Source organism: Spermophilus citellus (assembly GCF_964194105.1).
Source record: "Spermophilus citellus genome assembly, chromosome: 3".
NCBI lineage: Eukaryota > Metazoa > Chordata > Mammalia > Rodentia > Sciuridae > Spermophilus > Spermophilus citellus.
The window spans coordinates 45,934,551-45,954,067 of NC_138184.1; the positions used below are offsets into that span (position 1 = coordinate 45,934,551).

Consider the following 19,517-nt stretch of genomic DNA (forward strand, 5'->3'; position numbering starts at 1 on the left):
GCGACTTGTGGTAGTGTTGGGGTATTTATGCTGATGGTGTCATCAGTGGTACAATTTTTCCAAAAGGAGCCATCACTGAACTGCTTGCAGAACTTGCCTGGACTATGAATCACTTGTATGCATTGTGAACTCACTTGTATGCATTGTGAACTCACTTGTATGCATTGTAAACTATCTGTTGGTGTAGCGACTTGTGGTAGTGTTGGGGTATTTTTGCTGATGATGTCATAGGTGGTACAATTTTTCCAAAAGGAGCCGTCAATTGGCTTGGTGTATCTTCCTCCCTTCTGCTTGTCATGATCGTTCAGCTAAAATTTGGGGGCCAACAGAGGTGAGGCAAAGAACCTCACCCCCCCCCCATACAAACACCTATCCACAGGTGTGGCTGTATACTGGACCAGTAGTCAGTGATGGGTAAGATCCAATTGCAATGGTACCAACCTAAGACAGGAGGCTGACGCCTTGAGGTCAGCTCATCTGATAATGAGTGAGGACCATATGTACTATTGGACAACCTAAGGCAGGCACGGTCCCTAAGCCAATTGCTTGTTGTTTAAACAGAGAGGGGGAGATGTTGAGAGCCACAGCTGAAGGGGCCCCAGCAAACTTCCAGCTGCCAGCAAACTTCCAGCTGCCAGCTGATGATTGGCTCACAGCAGCCCCAGAAACTTCTAGCTGCCAACTGATTGGCTCCTCTGCGGTGATGCTCATTGGGCTGTTTCCCCGCCCTTTCAGACCATGGAGATGCTCACTGGGGGACTTTTTTGGCTCCGCCCACGCGACCCAGCCAATCGGCCTCAAGAGCAGGAGGAATGGGGGAGGTTGAGAGGCTTGTGGGAAGCTGGTAGTGGCAGTTGGGCTCTGAAGGTTTTCCTGAGGAGCTGTTTTGTTTGGCGTGTGTGGTTCTAAAAATAAAGTTCGTTTCTTTTGACAAGTGGCTCCTGAATTGTGCCCAGCCAGACTGCAGCACTAAATAAAATATATAAAAAGGGCTGAGGATGTGGGTTAGTGGCTAAATGTACCTGGGCTCAATTCCGAAAAGTTCCCTTAGCCAATATGGTAAATTTACTGCAGTCTGTGCTGAAACAGCTTTGTAATTTCCCTTAACATTTGGAAAGTGGAAATTAAGAGTAACTTTCAAAAGATCAATGATGGGTTCCAAAAGACAGACAAAGAACCCTAGAGCTGAATCTACTAAGAGGGGCAAATTTAATGACAAACAATAACTATACAAATGATTTGCAAAGACTTTAGTAGCAACAACACTATTGGGTTCCAAGTCAAGCACTTCATATATACTCTTCAAATGTTCACATTGAACATTGTGCCGCAAAGTGAAAACTAAACACCATACCACAAGTCAGTAAGGTAGATAATAAGATCGTGATTTTCATTTTTTTTTTAAAGAGAGAGAGAGAGAGAATTTTTTAATATTTATATTTTAGCTTTCGGTAGACACAACATCTTTATTTTATTTTTATGTGGTGCTGAGGATCGAACCCAGCGCCCCACGCATGCTAGGCGAGCGCGCTACTGCTTAAGCCACATCCCCAGCCCCATGATTTTCATTTTTTAAGATGAAGAAATTTAGGTTTAGACTGGCAGAATAAAAAAGACTGTGAGTGATAATAAGATTGCCAATATCATGTCCTCACATTAGCCTCCGAAGATTAGGAAGAGGGTTGTCAAAATCTTGGTTAAGATGCCAGAAAGAACTTGTATAAAATGGTAGATGAAAATTCATGGGACATTTTAAAATTTATGCAAGCAGTATGTGCCAGGCTGAGTGTGCAGATTCTATAAGGAGGGGAGACAAATTAGCTGTTCTTGTATATCTTACAGTTTAATAAGGAAGGCAGATACATAAAAGGGAAGGGTATGGGGTGTAACAGGGGAATGGAAAGTACCTCATCTATCCTTGTGGGATTAAGAAAGGTTTCTAGGAATGGAAAAAGCAAGTGCAAAGGTCAGAAAAGGCAAGGTCCATTGTGGCAAGTAAATTTAATTCAGTGTAGTTGGAACAAAGCTAATATAAGATACCAATGACCTTACTTTACCAGGCCTTTTGTTCATTAATAGTTTAACTGAGAAACAAATATCTGTGAAGTGGATCTGGGGTGATGAGCTGATCAGAGTTATATATGAAATTTATAGAACAAACTGGTCCAAGATTTGCAACAAAGGGTTACTGTAATGGTTTGTATGTGACCCACAACACTCACACTCTATCAATTTGTGGTTTGGGAATAGTATTTGGGTGACTAATTCATGGCTTTCTCTCTTTCTTCAACAAAATCTATTAGTATATAAGCCTATTTGTTTACAATGATGGGTTTACAGACAAAGGACCCTAGAGCTCAAGCTACTAAAAAGAGGGGCAAATATATTTTTAGTGCATATATTTTGTAGCTATTTTTAATCCTATTTTACTTTGGATTTTTATTAGTTTTCTCTTCACCCTATTAATTTATATAACCCCTGAATTTATCCAAATGCCTTTTCAACATCCATGGGTTATTCAGTTATATAAATACTGGTTATACAGTTACATGTTTTTTCAGCTTTAGTGGATTATGCTGACAGATATTCTAATACTGAATCACTGTATTTTTACAACAACTTTGTTATTTATTCTAGCTTTGTTTCTGAATTTAACTGACTAGTACCTTCATTAAAATTTTCACCTATTATCACAAGTGAAATTACTTATGGTTTTAATTTTTGTGCTATATCTTAATCATTTTAGCATTAATGATATGCTAACTTCTTTGAAGGATTTTGAGAGTTTTTTTAATCCATGTTTGGGATAGATAATGTTCAATTAATCTGTTTATACACATAAGATCAAATTGAACTGTGAATCTCTATGATGTCTTTTCAATGGTGAATCTTTAATAGCTTTTTAGTCTCTTTCAAATAAATTGATTTATACAGGTTTTCCACTTGGGATAATTTTACTAGGATAACATTATTTTATTTTTTTGGTGTGTGGGGGGTACTGGGGCTTGAACTCAGGGGCACTCGGCCACTGAGCCACATTCCTAGCCCTATTTTGTATTTTATTTAGAGAAAAGGTCTTGCTGAGTTACTTAGCGCCTTGCCATTGCTGAGGATGGCTTTGGACTCATGATCCACCTGCCTCGCCCTCCCGAGCTGCTACGATCACAGGTGTGTACTACTGAACCAAGCAACATCAGTTTACTCTAGGTTTTATTTTTCTTTGCTATAGGTAGACATATAATATTCTCTTAAAATTCTTATATCTTTTATCTGGTTTATTTCTCCTTTCTCATTTCTCACCCTGCATATTTCTGCTGGTACGTGAACTTAATTAAGGCATTAAGGTTTATAAATTACATTGTTTGCTTGTTTTAAAAGAATTAGCATTTGGGTTTATTTCTTCTAGAGTTTTCTATTTGTCAATTATTTCTGCTTTATTATTTATTTTTCACAGCCTTTTATTGTTTTTTTTCTAATTCTTTCTAAGTGTCAAGTTCCCTCATTATTTTGCCTTTCTTTAATAGTGAAGGAATTTAAGATTATAAATTTTACTTGACTAAATAACTTCTATATTATGATATAAAAGTTTCTTTTCTGAATTCATTTACTAGTTCTAGAAGTTTCTTGGTTGAATTTTTTTGGGTCTGCTAGGTATAGGATTATGTCATCAGCAAATAGTGCTAATTTAAGTTCTTCTTTTCCTATATTTATGCCTTTAATTTCTTTCGTCTAATTGCTCTGGCTAGTGTTTCAAGAACTATGTTGAATAGAAGTGGTGAGAGAGGGCATCCCTGTCTTGTTCCAGATTTTAAAGGGAATGCCTTCAATTTTTCTCCATTTAGAATGATGGCGTCCTGAGGCTTAGCGTATATAGCTTTTACCATTTTGAGGTAATTTCCTGTTATCCCTAATTTTTCTAGAGTTTTGAACATAAAGGGTTGCTGTATTTTGTCGAATGCTTTTTCAGCATCTATCGAGATGATCATATGGTTCTTATCTTTAAGTCTATTGATGTGGAGAATTACATTTATTGATTTATTGATTTCCGTATACTAAACCAGCCTTGCATCCCAGGGATGAATCCCACTTGGTCATGGTGCACGATCTTTTTGATATGTTTTTGTATCAGATTTACCAGAATTTTATTGAGGATTTTTGCATCTAAATTCATTAGGGATATTGGTCTGTAGTTTTCTTTCTTTGAGGTGTCTTTATCTGGTTTGGGAATCAGGGTGATATTGGCCTCATAGAATGAATTTGGAAGTACTCCCTCTTTTTCTAACTCCTGAAATAGATTGTAGAGTATTGGTATTAGTTCTTCTTTAAAGTTCTTGTAAAACTCTGCTGTATATCCGTCCGGTCCTGGGCTTTTCTTGGTTGGTAGTCTTTTGATGGCTTCTTCTACTCTAAGATACTCTAAGATACCATCTCACTCCAATAAGAATGGCAGCCATTATGAAGTCAAACAACAATAAGTGCTGGTGAGGATGCCGGGGGAAAAAGGTACACTCATACATTGCTGGTGGGACTGCAAATTGGTGCAGCCAATTTGGAAAGCAGTATGGAGATTCCTTGGAAAGCTGGGAATGGAACCACCATTTGACCCAGCTATTTCCCTTCTCGGACTATACCCAAAAGACCTAAGAAGAGCATACTACAGGGACACAGCCACATCAATGTTTACAGCAGCACAATTCACAATAGCTAGACTGTGGAACCCACCTAGATGCCCTTCAATAGATGAATGGATTAAAAAATGTGGCATTTATACACAATGGAATATTACTCAGCACTAAAAAATAATAAAATCATGGCATTTGCAGGCAAATGGATGGCATTAGAACAGATTATGCTAAGTGAAGTTAGCCAATCCCTAAAAAACAAATGCTGAATGTCTTCTCTGATATAGCGGGGTGACTCAAAATGGGATAGGGAGGAAGAGCATGAGAAGAAGACTACCATTAAATAGGGAAGAGAGGTGGGAGGGAAAATGAGGGAGAAGGGGAGTTGCACAGAAGATGGAAGGAGAACCTTATTGTTATACAGAATACATATATGATGTTGTATTGAGAAAAAGAAAAAAAAATGTGTCACATTAGATTGGATAGAGAGAAAGGATGGGAGAGGAGGGGAGGAGTAGGGAGGATAGGAAGGACAGCAGAATAGAATAGACAATTTGATTGATGTATGTACATTACATGTATGTTTTATATGTCAAAATACATTCTGCTATCATGTATGACTAAAAATAAATAAATAAAATTTTTAAAAAGTTTCTTTTCTTTTCTATACAGTTTAAAACACTCCTTTTGATTTCTTCTTTGATTTTGGGATTATCCCATAATACTATATAGTTTCAAGAGAAAATCTGCAAATAGTATAAAGCTAATCATAGTACTATATAGTATAGGAAAAATCCACACTTTTTTTCTGGCATAAGCATAAACAGGTAATCTCAACTTGTGACATACTTGTATCCTCTGAATAACATGTTGACTGTTTTAAACCAGTCAGTACAAAAAAACTCTCAACATTTTAAATGAATAAATTTTTCTTTACTTAATTCCTTAAAGCTAACACAGAGGCTAGGATTAGCTCAGTGGTAGACCTTTTGCTAGCATATGAGAGGCCCTGGGTTCAATTTTCCCCAGAACCACAATAAATAAATAAGTAATTAAGCAAGGAAATAAATGAAGTTTCCAAGAAGCCTGCAAGAATCTAATATTGATGAAATGACATTACACTAATAGTATCCCTAAATTTCAGGGTCATCCTTGGCTTTTCTACAGTATTTTCTAAACAGATGTTCTTCAGTCCTAAGTGGGAAAGAAGTTTGGAAAGAGCTACATTCTATAGGCCATCACTCTAGAAATCTGCACATATGTTAGCATATTAAAGGCTCTGCTTACTTTAGATTAACTAAACTGCCTAAATGTATTTGATTACTTCATTTTTTTTCATCAATTAACACTTAATAAGTCGCTTAGGGAAATACAAGCCAAGGTAACAGACATTCCTTGAAGAAAAAGACAGTGTAATCAAATTCTTCACCTCTCTGTGGATTACTCACAGCTGGGCTGGTTTACTCTTTGTTGAATGACTTGGTACGAGAGTTACATTATAATAACACCAAATACAGAACTATCCAATGCAGCTGTTCCTGGTGTGGTCATACATAAGTTCTTTTAGTAGGAGTAGTTAATTATTTTGCACCAAAATTCACTCTTTCTTTTGTGTTTTACAACTGCAAATAAAAATTTCTAAGACTGTACGAACTCAAATATCAAAAACTAACTTCCCAAGGAGACCAACAAAACCCAGTAAAAACCTAACTACTGTTGCAATACCAGTGAATGTATATACACCAATATGGATGTGAATGTACACACACTAACATCTGCATCTTCACCATTATTAGCACCATCAGGCTCACCTCTACTGTGAAAAATACCAGAGTCTAATGACTTACTATATCACCAGATCAGAGTTTGTTCAGAAAGGAGAAACTTGCCAAATTGTTCTATTGTTCCTATTAAAATAATACAGTGGAACTGCACACTTTTGGTTTCTAACCATTTAGTTTTATGATTGAGCCATACAACGTCATGGTCACAAAATAGTGACCTAGATAGAGCCAAGAAGCTTTAGAATTGTGAAAATAAAAACCAATCTACATTTATTTAGCTAGAGAACTTCTAGTTTCAAAAACTCTAAGACATGAAATTTTTCTTTATAGTTGTCATAGGTACGATTAACTGCATGCCTTCAATAGCCTTTACCTCTTCCTTTTTGCTAACAAAACTCTGATTTGGGGTGAGGTAGGGGTGGGACAACAATGCACACACAACCTGAGAAGATAAATCAAAACTGATCTACATCAGTCATGAGATTTCCTTGCTCTCCTTTGCTGGGTAAAAAAACTTCCCAGGCTTCTTTGTAGCTATAGGTATCTATATATGTGACCTGTGTGGTCAGTGGGACATAAGAAAAAATACGTTGGAAGCATTCTGTGAAAGATTGTTCTTTCAAAACAGAGTCACAGAAGCAGTACAGGAGGACATAAGATCCTGAAACCCTGATATCACTGAGCCAACTGAACAAATGATAAGACCTATCTGCCTCCAGACTTTTCATTAAGTCTCAGTAAATGAAAAATAAATACCCCATGGTTTATAGTTTATCTTAGTTGGGTATACTGTCACTGTAATAACTGTTTCCTAACTGATACAACACTCTGTTTACATAATGTGATTACAAATATAAATTATAAATTGATATTTTAGAATTTAAAATTTAGAAAAGCAACAGGGGAAGTAGGATATTTGACTTCTCGCTGTATAGATATAATGTTGTATTTAAATAGCTTTTGTAAGCATGTAAAAGAATGTAACATTTTGTAACACTGACAAAACAAAGAAACAATCTTAAAGAAACAAATAATAGGAAAAATCGATCCATACCCGTACCTTTCCGTGTGTTCTCCGTCACATCTACCCCAAACTGGATAATGTCACCAGAGAGAATTTCACATGGTGGACTTTCTTCAGAGCCTCGACTCAATCTCTGGCTATTTATAAAGGTACCATTACTACTTTTAGTGTCTTGGAGATAAAACTGGGGGGAAAAAAAAGCCAAAGATTAATAATTCCAAATCTACTTTAAAAAATAAGCACTTCCAACTTTGCAAACTTTTCAGATGGATTCCCCTCATCAATTCAAACTTATTTCAGCTAATGTTCAACATATGAAATTAAAACCCTAAAAATAGTTCAAATAAAATCCAACTTCACAAAATGGTGCAACCACAAATAAAGCATATGATCCAACTACTAAACTCCTAGGCATTTATTCAACAGAATTGAGAACATCTTCACAAAAATTTGTACACAAATATTCATAGGAGCATTATTCATAAGAGGCAAAAAGTAGGAAAAAGCCAATGCCTCATCAACTGAAGAATGGTTAAATATAAATCCACACAATGGATTATTATTTGTCATTTCAAAAGAATAAAGTACTGATACATACTGTGACATGGATGAACCTTGAAAACATTAGGGAAATAAAAGACGCCAATCACAGATGACCATATATATTATTCCAAATGTATGGAACATTCAGAATATGCATATTCATAAAGACAAAAAGTACACTAGTGATTACAAAAAACAATGGTTGTCAGGGAGACTAGGTACTTAGGGGTAAAAGCATTTTGGCAGAGTGAAGAAAATTATCTAAAAGTAGCAGTGAAGGCTACAAAATGAAAACCCAATGAACTGTACACTTTTTTAAAAAAACAATACCTTTATTTTTATTTATTTATTTTTATGTGATGCTGAGGATTGAACCCAGGGCCTCGCATGTGCTAGACAAGTGTTCTACCGCTGAGCTCCAATCCCAGCCCCATGAACTGTACACTTTTAAAGGTGAATTTTATAGCATCTGAATTGTATCTTAATAAATTTGTTGGGCTGGGGTTCTAGATCAGTGGTACAGTGCTTGCCTCACATGTGTGAGGCACAGGGTCCAATTCTCAGCATCATATATAAATAAATTAATTAAAAAGGTCATCTAGACAAAATTTTTTCTTTCCACTGCACCCTAACTTTACAATCTTTTTCCCAAGTAACTGGATCCAACCAGAGGAAGCAGTATTTATTGCACAAGCAAGGGCAACTGGTTTTTGGTAATACCTATAATTAATAGCTATCAATTATCTAACATAACTTGCTATCAAGACTGATGCATCCTCAAAAATTCTTTGTGATCAAGCAGATTTGAGATACTAAAATATTGGAATCATCTATGAAAGTACTATTTTCTGGCCTCCCAAACTTGCCTTTTGTTGCTTGGATAATCTTCCCTTTTTAAAAGGGGAAAGGGTAAGCCATGTATAGTGGTGAAAACCTGTTATTCCAATTACTCAAGAGGCTGAGGCAGGAGGATCTCAAGTTTAAGGCCAGCCTGAGCAACTTAGTGAGACTATGTTTCAAAATAAAAAAAAAATAAAAAGAGCTGGGGATATAGTTCAGGGGTAAAGTGCCCTGTGTTTAATCCCCAGTAAAGATGGGAGGAATAGGAGGCAGCACAGGAAGTCTATCACCTAGCAAACCTAAAAGTAATTAACAACAACTAGGAACACACAACTTATTAGGATGAGAACAACCAATAAAGAATAGATGTACCACCTTTCTTTTTGTATTTTTTGACATTCTACAGTCCTACTTATTCTAACAACATTATTTTCACTGAAATTCCTTCCCAAGAAAGGATGGAAAGAAGACACCTAATATATATTAAAATATACTTCATGCCATTAAGCCCTTATTTAGCCTTAAATATATGTATGTGCAGGTACATACATGTATACATACATGTATACATATTTCTCTATATATAAATGTATAGGTATGTGCACTTTCATTTATAAACAAGAAAAGTGAAAGTTATAGGCATGTTAAATATCTTTCCAAAGGTTACAAAGCTAGGGAACACTTGAATAAGGATTCAATAATAGAAATAAAAGGGCCAGTTTCCCCCATTACTTCATGCTGAACTTCATTATTTCATTTATCCTTCACTCTTACCACAGTACTCTTCCAAAATGAAACACAACAAAGACTAAGCAATTTGACAGCAAATGTGAAAATGACATTTCATTTTATTAATTCTTGTGTGACAATTTAAAGGCTATCAGGCTGTCTATAAATGACTTATTCTGTTTATAATTCAACTAGACCAACTGCTACTTTGGCTAGACTTTATAGATTTAATTACAGACTATTAATAAAGAAAATTGTGTTCATATTTTACAGAGCCATTTGAAATTTACGGGCCTTAACATTTAACACCAGGGACATAAGTACAGGCAATACTTTCAGGTAGGAACAATTATCCTCACTTATTTATTTATTTATTTTGTCCCTGCACTGGCATTTACTGTATATGGGAGTTATTTCTTGTTTTTGTTTTTTAATAAATATATTCTTAGTAAATGTGGCAATAACTAGATTCTGGTTTAGTTGTTTTCAGTAATGTGTGCCTGGACAATTCAAATAAGGGGATTATACCAGATTTATGGTGGTTTCAAACTTCAAGTAGTAATCCATTAGTAGGTTAAGTCAATTTAGTGCAGTGCAACTAGCTTAAAAAAAAATGAAAGGGGTGGGCTGGGATTGTGGCTCAGCAGTAGAGTGCTCACCTAGCACGTGCAAGGCCCTGGATTTGATCCTCAGCACCATAAATAAATAAATAAATAAATAAATAAATAAATAAATAAATGTGTTGTGTCCAACTAAAAAAAATAAATATTTTTTTAAAAATGAAAGGGAACAGAATAGAAATAAAGTACATGAACTATGGTTCAGTACTGCTTCAAAAAACCTACTGAAAAACAAATAAATACACGCACATTGGTCGTTCCTATGTAACTCCAAAATAGCAACACCTTCTGAAATTTAAAAAAATATAAATCAATTCTAACCCAGGTTCTTTTCATTTTTACATCTATATTACCGTTCAAAGCACATCGTAGTACATGAGCCTCTTATTTAAGCTTGAACATATCATTTCCAAAGTTGAATAAAGAAACTATTGACCTCAATATCACAATCAATAACCTAGACTTAACTGACATATATAGAATATATCAACCATCATCAAGTGGATATACTTTTTTCTCAGCAGCACATGGATCCTTCTCAAAAATAGACCATATATTATGCCATAGGGCAACCCTCAGTAAATATAAAGGGGTGGAGATAATACCATGCATGTTATCAGATCATAATGGAATGAAACTGGAAATCAATGATAAAAGAAGGAAGGAAAAATCCTACATCACATGGAAAATGAACAATATGTTACTGAATGATCAATGGGTTACAGAAGACATAAAGGAGGAAATCAAAAAATTCTTAGAGATAAATGAAAATACAGACACAACATATCGGAATCTATGGGACACAATGAAAGCAGTTTTAAGAGGGAAATTCATTGCCTGCAGGTCATTCCTCAAAAAAAGGAAAAACCTGGGCTGGGGATGTGGCTCGGGCGGTGGCATGCTCGCCTGGCATGCGTGCGGCCCGGGTTCGATCCTCAGCACCACATACCAACAAAGATGTGTCCACCGAGAACTAAAAAATAAACATTAAAAATTCTCTCTCTCTCTCTCTCTCTCTCTCTCTCTCTCTCTCTCTCTCTCTCTCTCCTCTTTCTCTCTTTAAAAAAAAAAAAAGGAAAAACCAACAAATAAATGAGCTCACACTTCATCTCAAAGCCCTAGAAAAGGAAGAGCAAAACAACAGCAAATGTAGCAGAAGGCAAGAATTAATTAAAATCAGAGCAGAAATCAACGAAATTGAAACAAAAGAAACTATTGAAAAAATTAACAAAACAAAAAGTTGGTTCTTTGAAAAAATAAACAAGATCGACAGACCCTTAGCCATGCTAACGAAGAGAAGAAGAGAGAGAACTCAAATTACTAACATACGAGATGAAAAAGGCTTTATCACAACAGATGCTACAGAAATAGAGAAGACAATTAGAAATTACTTTGAAAACCTATATTCCAATAAAATAGAAGATAGTGAAGACACTGATAAATTTCTTAGGTCATATGATTTGCCCAGACTGAGTCAGGAGGATACACACAATTTAAACACACCAATATGAATGGATGAAATAGAAGAAGCAATCAAAAGACTACCAACCAAGAAAAGCCCAGGACCGGATGGGTACACAGCGGAGTTTTACAAAACCTTTAAAAAAGAATTAATACCAATACTTTTCAAGTTATTTCAGGAAATAGAAAAAGAGGGAGCTCTTCCAAATTCATTCTATGAGGCCAACATCACCCTGATTCCGAAACCAGACAAAGACACCTCAAAGAAAGAAAACTACAGACCAATATCTCTGATGAACCTAGATGCAAAAATCCTCAATAAAATTCTGGCGAATCAGATACAAAGGCACATCAAAAAAATTGTGCACCATGATCAAGTAGGATTCATCCCTGGGATGCAAGGATGGTTCAATATACGGAAATCAATAAATGTTATTCACCACATCAATAGACTTAAAGGTAAGAACCATATGATCATCTCGATAGACGCAGAAAAAGCATTCGACAAAATACAGCATCGCTTTATGTTCAAAACATTAGAAAAACTAGGGATAACAGGAACTTACCTCGACATTGTAAAAGCTATCTATGCTAAGCCTCAGGCTAGCATCATTCTGAATGGAGAAAAATTGAAGGCATTCCCTCTAAAATCTTGAACAAGACAGGGATGCCCCCTTTCACCACTTCTATTCAATATAGTTCTTGAAACACTGGCCAGAGCAATTAGACAGATGAAAGAAATTAAAGGCATAAAAATAGGAAAAGAAGAACTTAAATTATCACTATTTGCGGATGACATGATTCTATACCTAGAAGACCCAAAAGGGTCTACAAAAAAAGTACTAGAACTAATAAATGAATTCAGCAAAGTGGCAGGATATAAAATCAACACACATAAATCAAAGGCATTTCTGTATATCAGCAACAAAACTTCTGAAACGGAAATGAGGAAAAACACTCCATTCACAATATCCTCAAAAAAAATAAAATACTTGGGAATCAACCTAACAAAAGAGGTGAAAGATTTATACAATGAAAACTACAGAACCCTAAAGAAAGAAGTAGAAGAAGACCTTAGAAGATGGAAAAATATACCCTGTTCATGGATAGGCAGAACTAACATCATCAAAATGGCGATATTACCAAAAGTTCTCTATAGGTTTAATGCAATGCCAATCAAAATCCCAACGGCATTTCTTGTAGAAATAGATAAAGCAATCATGAAATTCATATGGAAAAATAAAAGACCCAGAATAGCAAAAACAATTCTAAGCAGGAAGTGTGAATCAGGCGGTATAGCGATACCAGATTTCAAACTATATTACAGAGCAATAGTGACAAAAACAGCAATGGTACTGGTACCAAAACAGGCGGGTGGACCAATGGTACAGAATAGAGGACACAGAGACTAATCCACAAAGCTACAACTATCTTATATTTGATAAAGGAGTTAAAAACATGCAATGGAGGAAGGATAGCATCTTCAACAAATGGTGTTGGGAAAACTGGAAATCCATATGCAACAAAATGAAACTGAATCCCCTCCTCTCGCCATGCACAAATGTCAACTCAAAGTGGATCAAGGAGCTAGATATCAAATCAGAGACTCTGCGTCTGATAGAAGAAAAAGTTGGCTCCGATCTACATATTGTGGGGTCGGGCTCCAAATTCCTTAATAGGACACCCATAGCACAAGAGTTAATAACAAGAATCAACAAATGGGATTTTCTTAAACTGAAAATTTTTTTCTCAGCAAGAGAAACAATAAGAGAGGTAAATAGGGAGCCTACATCCTGGGAACAAATTTTTACTCCTCACACTTCAGATAGAGCCCTAATATCCAGAGTATACAAAGAACTCAAAAAATTAGACAATAAGATAACAAATAACCCAATCAACAAATGGGCCAAGGACCTGAACAGACACTTCTCAGAGGAGGATATACAATCAATCAACAAGTACATGAAAAAATGCTCACCATCTCTAGCAGTCAGAGAAATGCAAATCAAAACCACCCTAAGATACCACCTCACCCCAGTAAGATTGGCAGCCATGATGAAGTCAAACAACAATGATTGCTGGCGAGGATGTGGGGAAAAGGGTACTCTTGTACACTGCTGGTGGGACTGCAAATTGGTGCGGCCAATTTGGAAAGCAGTATGAAGATTCCTGGGAAAGCTGGGAATGGAACCACCATTTGACCCAGCTATTGCCCTTCTCGGACTATTCCCTGAAGACCTTAAAAGAGCACACTACAGGGATACTGCCACATCGATGTTCATAGCAGCACAATTCACAATTGCTAGACTGTGGAATCAACCCAGATGCCCTTCAATAGATGAATGGATAAAAAAATGCGGCATCTATACACCATGGAGTATTACACAGCACTAAAAAATGACAAAATCATGGAATTTGCAGGGAAATGGATGGCACTAGAGCAGATTATGCTTAGTGAAGCTAGCCAATCCCTAAAAAACAAATACCAAATGTCTTCTTTTATATAATGAGAGCAACTATGAACAGAGCAGGGAGGAAGAGCAGGAAGAAAAGATTAACATTAAACAGAGACATGAGGTGGGAGGGAAAGGGAGAAAAAAAGGGAAATTGCATGGAAATGGAGGGAGACCCTCATTGTTATACAAAATTACATATAAGAGGTTGTGAGGGGAATGGGATAACAAACAAGGAGGGAAATGAATTACAGTAGATGGGGTAGAGAGAGAAGATGGGAGGGGAGGGGAGAGAGGATAGTAGAGGATAGGAAAGGTAGCAGAATACAACAGTCACTAATATGGCAGTATGTAAAAATGTGGATGTGTAACCGATGTGATTCTGCAATCCGTATTTGGGGTAAAAATGGGAGTTCATAACCCACTTGATTCTAATGTTTGAAATATGATACGTCAAGAGCTTTGTAATGTTGTGAACAACCAATAAAAAAAAAAAGAACATATCATTTCCTTCCTGTCTTCTCAACCTGATGGCTTCCATAAGACTGGACTACTGTAGCCTTTAGGGTCCTACATGATCTGGCTTCTGATTCCTTCTCTGAACTCAGTCACTCCATTTATTTTTCTCTCTTATCCCTCTCAATCACATCAATCCACTTATGTACTTGACTCTCTGCATTTGTGTATCGCTAACATGCATTAAGTTTAGTTCCCTGTAGAAATATATGCCCTTAGTTGTTCTGACTGATATTAAAAATAATGATTTTGTACTGTCTATAAAATAATCCGTTAATATTAAATTATATTGTATAGAAGTTATTGTATTTATTATTAAAGATGTCAACTTGTTTACAAGGGATTGGAAAAGGACTTATTTAATAATAGGTATGTTATTTGTCCTTTGTCACTTTCAAATCAGAAGTGTTCTCTTTGCCAAGAAACCTCTATCAGGCTCCTCCCTCCCCTTAAAAGAAATCAGTTTTGACCATACTAAAGAAAAAAAACATTAAATCTGTTGAAGTCTTAACTATCTTTCTTTCCCAGCAGCCTAGGAATGCCCTAATAGTTCTAAGTGTTTACAATAGCCACCATTCACTTTGATGTTGAGCAGGTGTGTAAGGAACCCTAAACTTCTTATAAAATCCTTTGTGGCTTGCAGCCAAAGTTCAACAACAGTGCTTTCCATTGTTTTCAGTATTTAATTCTTCAATTAACTCCTTGCTTTCCCCTGAGGGAACTTTAACTTCCCAAAAATCCTCTGAATTTCCTCTGTCACATAGTCATTTTTCCTCAGTCATTTGCTGATTACTTTCAATGACAGACATGGCATTACTCAGATTGCTTTTTTTTTTTTTTTTTTTTTTTTTTTTAGTTCTGGTTGGACACAATACCTTTATTTTATCTATTTATTTTTATTTGGTGCTGAGGATCGAACCCAGTGCCCCACACATGCTAGGTGAGTGCTGTACCGCTCAGCCACAACCCCAGTCCCAGATTGCATAATTTGCTTTCTGGCTTTCAGAAAGTTTTTGCTGTAGCTATCAAACACACTTGCATTTTGCATTACTTTTAACTTTGCTACAATTTATAAATACTTTTTGTTTCTGTTATAACAATATACTGCTTCTTTCTAACCCTTTTCTATGTTGATAAATTTGGCAATATCCAAACACTAATAGGTAAGCTAATGCTTCACGACAAAGCACAAACAGCAGAAATGCCATAGGTCACCATGAACTCTAAGTCCACATGGCGGAGTACAAAATATGAACACAAAATGGATTCTGTGTAGAAGGCAGATTACAACAGATTTTTAATTTACCTTAATCACCATCTAATATCAAACAATCTAAGATCACACCAATATCCCATTTACAAAAAGAGTAGGTGAAACAGTATCCACACAAACTCCAAAATTCAAGTGAACGGGGAAAACTACCAAGAAGCACAGAGCCACACAGTTTCAGTATCTGTGCAGGAGGACGCACATAGAGGCAAGGGGGGCATATGAGAAAATTGAGAAGAGCATCAAAAATAGGCACTAGGTATTCACTGGATGGTATGGGGGCCAGTTTGAGAGGAGAAGCTGTAAGCCAAAAGGTCTAGCTCAATCCAACAACAAATCAGCGCAAGCCCCATAAAAGGCTGGAATAGTTTGAGTCAGATAACTCCCTTGGGTGCCTGGGACTGAACCCAAGGCCTTATACATGGTGATCCAGGTTCTACCTCTCAGCTACATGCCCAGTCCCTATGTAAACTCTTAAAACCAACCTGAAGGAACTCAAAGCTGGCTCCCAAGATAGGGCTTTACAATGAGGAAAAGCTTCCAGGAGTGGAATCAAAATTGAGTAGGACAGGAACAAAAGAAAAGAAAGAAAAGGTTCAGATAAAAGTGAAGAAGGAAAAGGAGGCCACCATATTTTTGAACATTTTACAAAAACAACAGAAGAGGGAGCTCTGTGAATTAGAAAAGTTATTGTGAACCATGACCTCCTTTTAAAGTACAGAAAAAACAATTTCACATAAAAGTGAGCAATAAAAAGTTATCAATGTCACATCTCATACAGTTATTTTAAGAAAAAAGAGAAAAAGGAGCAGAATAACATCTTACAGAAATTGAAAGACATACCTTGGGAATAGATCAAAATTGTAGTCCATTTCAAAACAAGCTAAAAGCTATTAGGAAATAATTTAAGAAACAAAAGAACAATATCAATCATAACTATAAAACTCTTAAAGAGAAACCTCAAAAAAGAAATAGAAATAAAAAGGAAAGAACATTTCATAAATGAACACAAAGTAGGAGGAACATAAGTGTGGCTAAATATAACAATGTCTGAAGAGAAATATAAGGGGGGGAAAAAGGAGGAAATTTTTTAAGATCAAAAAGAAATGAAAGAAAGTATCACCAGCAAAATAGCGTAGGCAACTTCAAGCTTCTGTGACTACAGAGAAACACTGAAAAATCAAGAAAACCATCAGAACCAACTCTGGTTTACAGCAAACAAGCAAATACGAATCAAGAAAATGACAACTTAAAAAACGTAGGAAGGCTTTGGGCCTAACTTACCCTTGTCCCATCCCTCTCTCCAGCACAAAGGAAGTCCTAAAGTCAGCCACCAGCATTTGCTAGTGTGAGATCCTGGTACCTGGTATTCCAGAGGGAGCAGAGCAGACCTTAATCACAAATTATAATGTCTGTTTTAACCTTTCTGGAGGTGAACTGAAGGGCTGAAAAAGTTTCTTATCTTTGTTTGGCCTAACTCAATAACCCTTTTATTTTCCCAGAGCTGGGTCAAACCCAGGGCCTTGCATGCATAGTAGGCAGATGTTCTACCACTGAGCTACATCTCTAGTCCTTATTTTGCCAACTTTAGAACTCACCGAAGCTGGAAAAGTGACTGGCACTCCTGGAAAAGTGACTGGCACTCCTAGAAAAGTGGGATTTATCCAAGGTGCTTCAACTTAATAAAGTCTATCAATGTAATACACCACATTAGTAGAAAGAGAAAACCCACACGATCATCTCAATTTATGCAGATAAGGCATTTGACAGAATGTAATATTCTTTTATGATAAAACACTCAGAAAGTTAGGATTAGACGGGAACTTGTTCATCATGAAAAATAGCATTTATGAAAAACCCACAGTTAACCTATTACACAATACTAAAAGAGTGAAAGCTTTCCCCCTAAGATCAAGATGAGGACATCGGATTTTACCACTGTTATTTAACAATGTACTGGAAGTTCTAGCCAGAGGCAAGAAATAAAATAAATATAAATTGGAAAAGAAGAAGTAACTATGTTTATATTCACATGATATGATCCCATAGGTAGAAAATCCCACAGAAGGGGCTGGGGTGTGGCTCAGCGGTAGAGCGCTTGCCTAGCATGTTCGATGCCCTGAGTTTGATCCTCAGCACCACATAAAAATAAATAAACAAAATAAATGTATTGTGTACAAATAAAAAACAAATATTTTTAAAAAAGAAAGAAAATCCCACAGAAACCACAAGAACAATATTAGAGCTAATAAGTTCAATAGAGTTGTAGCTTACACAATCAACACATAAAAAGCACTTGTGTTTTTAAATTACTGAGGATTTTGTTTGCTAGGCAAGTGCTCTATCATTGAGTTACACCCACAGCTCAGCAGCTGTTTCTATATGCCCAGTAACGAACAACAATCCAAAAAGGAAATTAAGAAAGCACTTCCATTTTTAACAGCATTTAAAAAATACCTACAAATAAATTTAACCAAGGACATAAAAGATTTGTATATTAAGAGCACAGAAAACTATATAAAGAAATTAAAGACAACCTAAATAAAGATGTCTCATGTTCATGGATTGGAAGAATTAATATTGTTAAGGTGTTGGTATTACTCCAAACAATCTAAAGATTCAACACACTCTTTTTTGCTTTGTTTTCTTGAGATAGGGTCTCACTATGTTGCCCAGACAGGGTTCAAACTTGTTTCCAGTCTCAGCCTCCTGAGTAGCTAGGATTAGAAGGTGTATGCACATCCAAAAGCAGCTTCTCAACATGATTTCTATCAAAATTCTAACAGCCATTTTACAAAAATAAAAAAGTAAATCCTCAAATTGATACAAAATTGGCAAAAGACCTTTAACATGCAAAACAATCTTGAAAAGTTACAAAATTGGAGAATGCATATTTCCTGAATCCAAAATGTATTACAGATCTACACTAACAAAACAGGGTGGTATTGGTGTAAGGATAGACATATAGATCAATGGAAGAGAACTAAAAGAAATAAATACATACATCTACAGTCAAGTGAATTTCAACAAAAATACATGCCAATCAATGAGGACAGGACAAAAATGGTACTGGGACAACTGGATAGACACATGCAAAATAATTATCCCTATATTACAGAAAAAGAAATTATAAATAAGTTGGACCCTAGCTCACATCACATACAAAAAATTAACTCAAAATGAATCAAAGACCTAAATATAAAAGCTAAAACCATAAAATACTTTCCAAGTATTCTTTATTCAGTTATTTTTTCTTTTCTTATCTCTCTCTTCTTCTGAGATTACCAGAATGCATAAATTGGTATACCTGGTTTGGCTCATATAGGTGCCTCAGGTTCTGTTCATTTTTTTCATATATTTTCTCTCTGCTAATCAGAAAGAGCAATTTCAATTGCTCGACCTTCAAGTTTATTGGTTCTTTCTTTCCCTCACTCAAATCTGTGGTTGAACCACCCATAAATTATTTCAGCTATTTTACTTTCTATGACTTCTATCTATATTCTCTGCTTGTTTAGAAATCTCCTGACTTTTCATCGATGGTTTCCTTTAGCTCTTTGGGCATATTTCAGGGAGTTAAAGTCTGTATCTATCTAGTAAGTTCAATATCTGGGCTTCCCCAAGGATAGTTTCTATCACATTTCCCCTGTCCCCGCAG

The 19,517-nt window shown here is 36.0% G+C and overlaps 1 protein-coding gene across 23 annotated transcripts in view; it reads right to left on the reverse strand.

Annotated features, from left to right (window-relative positions):
* Positions 1–19,517, reverse strand: part of SLMAP (sarcolemma associated protein) — a gene marked incomplete at its 5' end in the record, with an annotated part of 163,488 nt that overhangs the window by 90,039 nt on the left and 53,932 nt on the right. For 14 of the 23 annotated variants that reach the window (XM_081284607.1, XM_081284601.1, XM_081284602.1 and 11 more), the window contains one exon: positions 7,467–7,614. In XM_081284607.1, coding sequence (XP_081140733.1) covers positions 7,467–7,614 — 148 coding nt within the window. Of the gene's footprint in view, positions 1–7,460; positions 7,615–19,517 lie in introns of all 23 variants that reach the window. The other 9 variants (XM_081284600.1, XM_081284593.1, XM_081284610.1 and 6 more) reach the window with 1 other exon arrangement.